At 41.2% G+C, this 3912-nt stretch overlaps 2 protein-coding genes across 2 annotated transcripts; both read right to left on the reverse strand.

The window, feature by feature from the left end:
- Positions 1-405: 405 nt before the first annotated feature.
- BP01DRAFT_368269 (uncharacterized protein) lies at positions 406-1107 on the reverse strand (the record flags this gene model as incomplete). The annotated part of the gene is made up of 5 exons (XM_025576497.1): positions 406-591; positions 703-750; positions 856-909; positions 1021-1044; positions 1090-1107. 5 exons carry the CDS (start codon positions 1105-1107, stop codon positions 406-408), a joined length of 330 nt encoding a protein of 109 aa, XP_025428211.1.
- A 441-nt stretch (positions 1108-1548) lies between these two features.
- On the reverse strand, positions 1549-3702 carry BP01DRAFT_385554 (uncharacterized protein; the record flags this gene model as incomplete). The annotated part of the gene is made up of 2 exons (XM_025577609.1): positions 1549-1708; positions 3689-3702. The coding sequence occupies 2 exons, from the start codon at positions 3700-3702 to the stop codon at positions 1549-1551; spliced, it is 174 nt and encodes a 57-aa protein (XP_025428212.1).
- Between the last annotated feature and the right edge of the window lie 210 nt (positions 3703-3912).

The raw sequence follows: 3912 nt of genomic DNA on the forward strand, positions 1-3912 counted from the left end.
ATTATTACTGGTATAAAACCCTTTGTAGTATATTAATACTACTACTACCAGCCTATTATCAATAAATACACTCCGCCGCCAGTTCTACTCGGTGTTGGTGTGCTGTAAGCTTAATAATTCAGGGGTATATCCAGGCTGACTACTAGTAATATGGACTAATACTGCTAATTTTTCTTTAAACTGGGTCATAGTATAGAAATATTAGTAGACCAGTTTAATCTATATCTAGTCCAGCTGCTGTTAGTATATAAATTATTCCTATACTATGGATTCTGTCTATATCTACTTAATTAACTACTGTTATCTGTCTACCGGCCACTGCGTCCATATGTCCTGTAAAAAATTCTACCCCACTGTCTGCTGTGTGGGATTGTCGTACAGCTGCTGCTACAGGATCTCAGGCATCTACTGGAATAACAGTTTATCCTGTAAAATCTGCTGTGCTGTCCCGGCCAGTCTGTGGATAAACCCCCGGAACTGCCCTATGCTAAAGTCAATGTGCTTGTATAGTAGCTGATCCTCACCTATCCACGTCACATATCCGGGGGTAGTAGTATTATAATAGATCTTCAGCCCGTATATCCGCCAATTCTGTAGTATTTCTATTGGTATATGGTGCCCGCGCACTATCAGCTGCTGGACTATTTATTCTACCTGCTCTTAGAACGATTTCTGTGTCTTCTGGGCCTGTTGGATATCTACCTGGGGCAGTCCGTCCCTGCTCCGCATGGGCGAAGTTGGGGGGGATAACTGAAACCCTAGTTTAGCTAAAGTATGGTCCTCTATATCAATCCCCTCATCAAAATCATCCATCACAGCGGTACTATTCAGCAGCCAGTTGGTACAGCTGCCTACCTGCCCCCATGCCCGGATGATCTGATCAACGTGGGGATCCAGCCATAACGCCTTCTAGACAATCATAAAGCGGGCGACTTTGATCACCCGCGACAAAATAGGGGGGTAGCTCTTAGGGTTATACCATCTATACTCCGACCGGCCCAGCACTACTATAGCACATACCAGTCTACTCTTGTACTCCTGCACCTGGTATTTCTGGTTCAGCAGCTTAATATAAAACTCTAAACATACCCGCTCGAGCGCATCCATTACTTAGTTAGTTATTCGGTCATCTGTCTCTATAGGATCAGGGCTGCTAGCCTGGCTGATCGCCAGCTGCCATATCATCTACCACTTCTTCCGCTGCCGGGGCGTGAATCCATACTGTGGGCTCTGCTACTTGTGTGGTACCTAGGTCTATATAATAAACCCTAAAATCTACTGCTACGGCTGTACATGTTTAGTGATGCTGGTGGCATCTATATACAGCTGTAGCAGTTGGTATGGCATCTGCCCGGCTTCCGACCGCACGGCTTCAATGCGGATGGCTTGCCCGCAGTACTGTACTGTGCACTGGCTCTTTCGGACCACCCACTCTATAGCATCCTAAATCTGTGCCATGCTCTGCTTTACAGGATTAGGGGATTCCTTCTCAGGCGTGGCTATACTCTATAATAACCAATCAGGCAGCACATCCTGTAAATATACTGCTCACCCGGTCATCCGCAGCCACGGGTTGGCATCTTGCACCTGATCAGCCTGGATGGCCTGCTGCTTCTGCACTGCCTGGGTATACTTCCATACCTGCAGTACAGCATCCACCGCCTGATCGCCCTGGTCGGCGGGGAATAGCTGCAACTCAGTGTCCCCGCTAATATGAATATAATGTGATCCAAATCAGCTGGGAAACAAATGCTGGTAATCTACTATTTTATATAACTGCCGAAATTCAGCCTCACAAACCACCTGCTCCCGCGGGGTCAACCGACCTCGGTGTAGGTTTTATAACCATCTGTGGAATTTCTTCTAATAGGTTTGGATGCTACTTACTGTCTGTGTAATATAATTATATCCATATTCTCAACGATACAGCATACCATTAGTAAAAACAGGAATTCCAGGAACTGGTGATTAGAGCTGGGTGGGAAATAATACTGTATTAGAGTCTAGTATAATATTATCCTACTATATAACATTATTCTGGATTGCTGTGGCCTGGTTGTGGGGGATGCTATGGGTAGGTTGCTTTAAATAATAAGCAATTTCCTTGGGCCAAACCCCATGTTGGCATTATTTATAAATCACTACTAGTAGTATATTAAGCTGGATAAAATATATATTCTCTATTATACTACTGAAGTTGGTGGAAGCTGAATTCTTAATATAATAAAAAGCAGTTGAAATATCTTAGCTTTTATTATAGGACGGATAGATTATACTAATCAAAACATATCTTTAAATAAGAAGAAATAGCTGAAGAGCTATTTTATCAGTTCATGTGAAATTCTTTTAGGAGTGTGTGCTAAGCTAGCACTAGTTTAGTGTATAGTATACGAGGCCTCAGGTACCAACTAGTGCCTGAAGCTGAGCTCTATATTAGGGCCTTGGTCTCATAACAGCTTTTAAGAATAATTATATATAATAATATTACCCCTGAACAACTCTGTAGTATTTATATTAGGGTGGCTGGGCTGTCCTATTATAAAATAACAGCAGCTGTAGTTAGCAAATTGTTATAGGTAATCCCTATAGCTGTAGTAAATTACTTGTGGTTTGACTATATACTCCTTATATACTGGTCGTGAGGTCATTAATAGCAAATCTGCACCTTCCCGACACCTATAAGGTACTGATTTCTCTATAGAAGACTACTGATCCCCCAAGGATCAGTCTATTTTATGGATATAGGCTATCTTTGTTATTACTAGACGAATCCATAGTGTTTTAGTGGTTGATTCCTTACCTAGTTAACAGGTCTTCTACTGTTATAGGACCAAGGCTCTGATATAGAGCTCAGCTTCAGGCACCAGTTAGTACCTGAGGCCTCGCATACTATACACTAAACTAGCGCTAGCTTAGTTCACACACACCTAAAAGAATTTCGCACGAATAGATAAAATAGCTTTCCAGCTATTTCTTCTTATTTAAAGGCATGTTTCAATCAGTATAATCCATCCGTCCCATAACATTAGAAATAGCTCCTTAAAAAGTCCTAGACAGAGTCCGACTAGACGTACAATTGGAATAAGAACCACTGGAATAATAGGACAAATAGATTTAGAAGGACTGCAGCTGACTGCAGTATCTGCACCTACCCTTAATAACATGCAGCTTCTTCTACAGGAGCTGATTAGCCTCTGTATAGAAATAGTAAAACAGAAAATAGTCTTTAAAGATTAAATAAATGAATTACAGAGCCACAGTATAACCTCTACTATTAATAGTAAACAAGAAGGGAATCTCTTATTATAACTATATAAACTATATTTCAGGTCTCACCCTCGGCACCCTGATATGGAACTGTTTAGCAGAGAAGATAAGTATAATTATAAACTATTTAAATTAAATATATATACAAAGCTTATAATTAATGGAAACTATTATTCTACTAAGCCGGAACAAGTCTTCTACATCTACAGTCGACTACGTGGACGAGCAGTACAACAGATACTTCCTTGGATTAAATCCTAGAATACTGAAACAGTACAACTCAAAGACCTAATACTAGCAATAGATAAGGCCTTTAGAGACCCTAATATATAATAAAAAGCTCTTAACAGAGTAAATACTATAAAACAAGAAAGAATAGAACTAGAAGAATTCCTAAATAACTTTAACAAAGCGCTCCTACAGGCAGGGGGACATAGTTAATCAGACAAGCAAAAGAAGGCTATACTGGACACTGCCGTGAACTAGAGGCTTATCAAGGGGCTGGTCGGGATTCCCCAAGAGCCTACGTACAAAGGCTACTACAATCAACTGCGCCGTGTGAATCACGACCTAAACAGAGTATCCTTCCTATCTAAGGGAAGTCACACTAAGACCATGCCAGCACACCGGAAACCGAGCCCTGAA

This window comes from Aspergillus saccharolyticus (genome assembly GCF_003184585.1).
Source record: "Aspergillus saccharolyticus JOP 1030-1 unplaced genomic scaffold BP01scaffold_36, whole genome shotgun sequence".
NCBI classification, from domain to species: domain Eukaryota; kingdom Fungi; phylum Ascomycota; class Eurotiomycetes; order Eurotiales; family Aspergillaceae; genus Aspergillus; species Aspergillus saccharolyticus.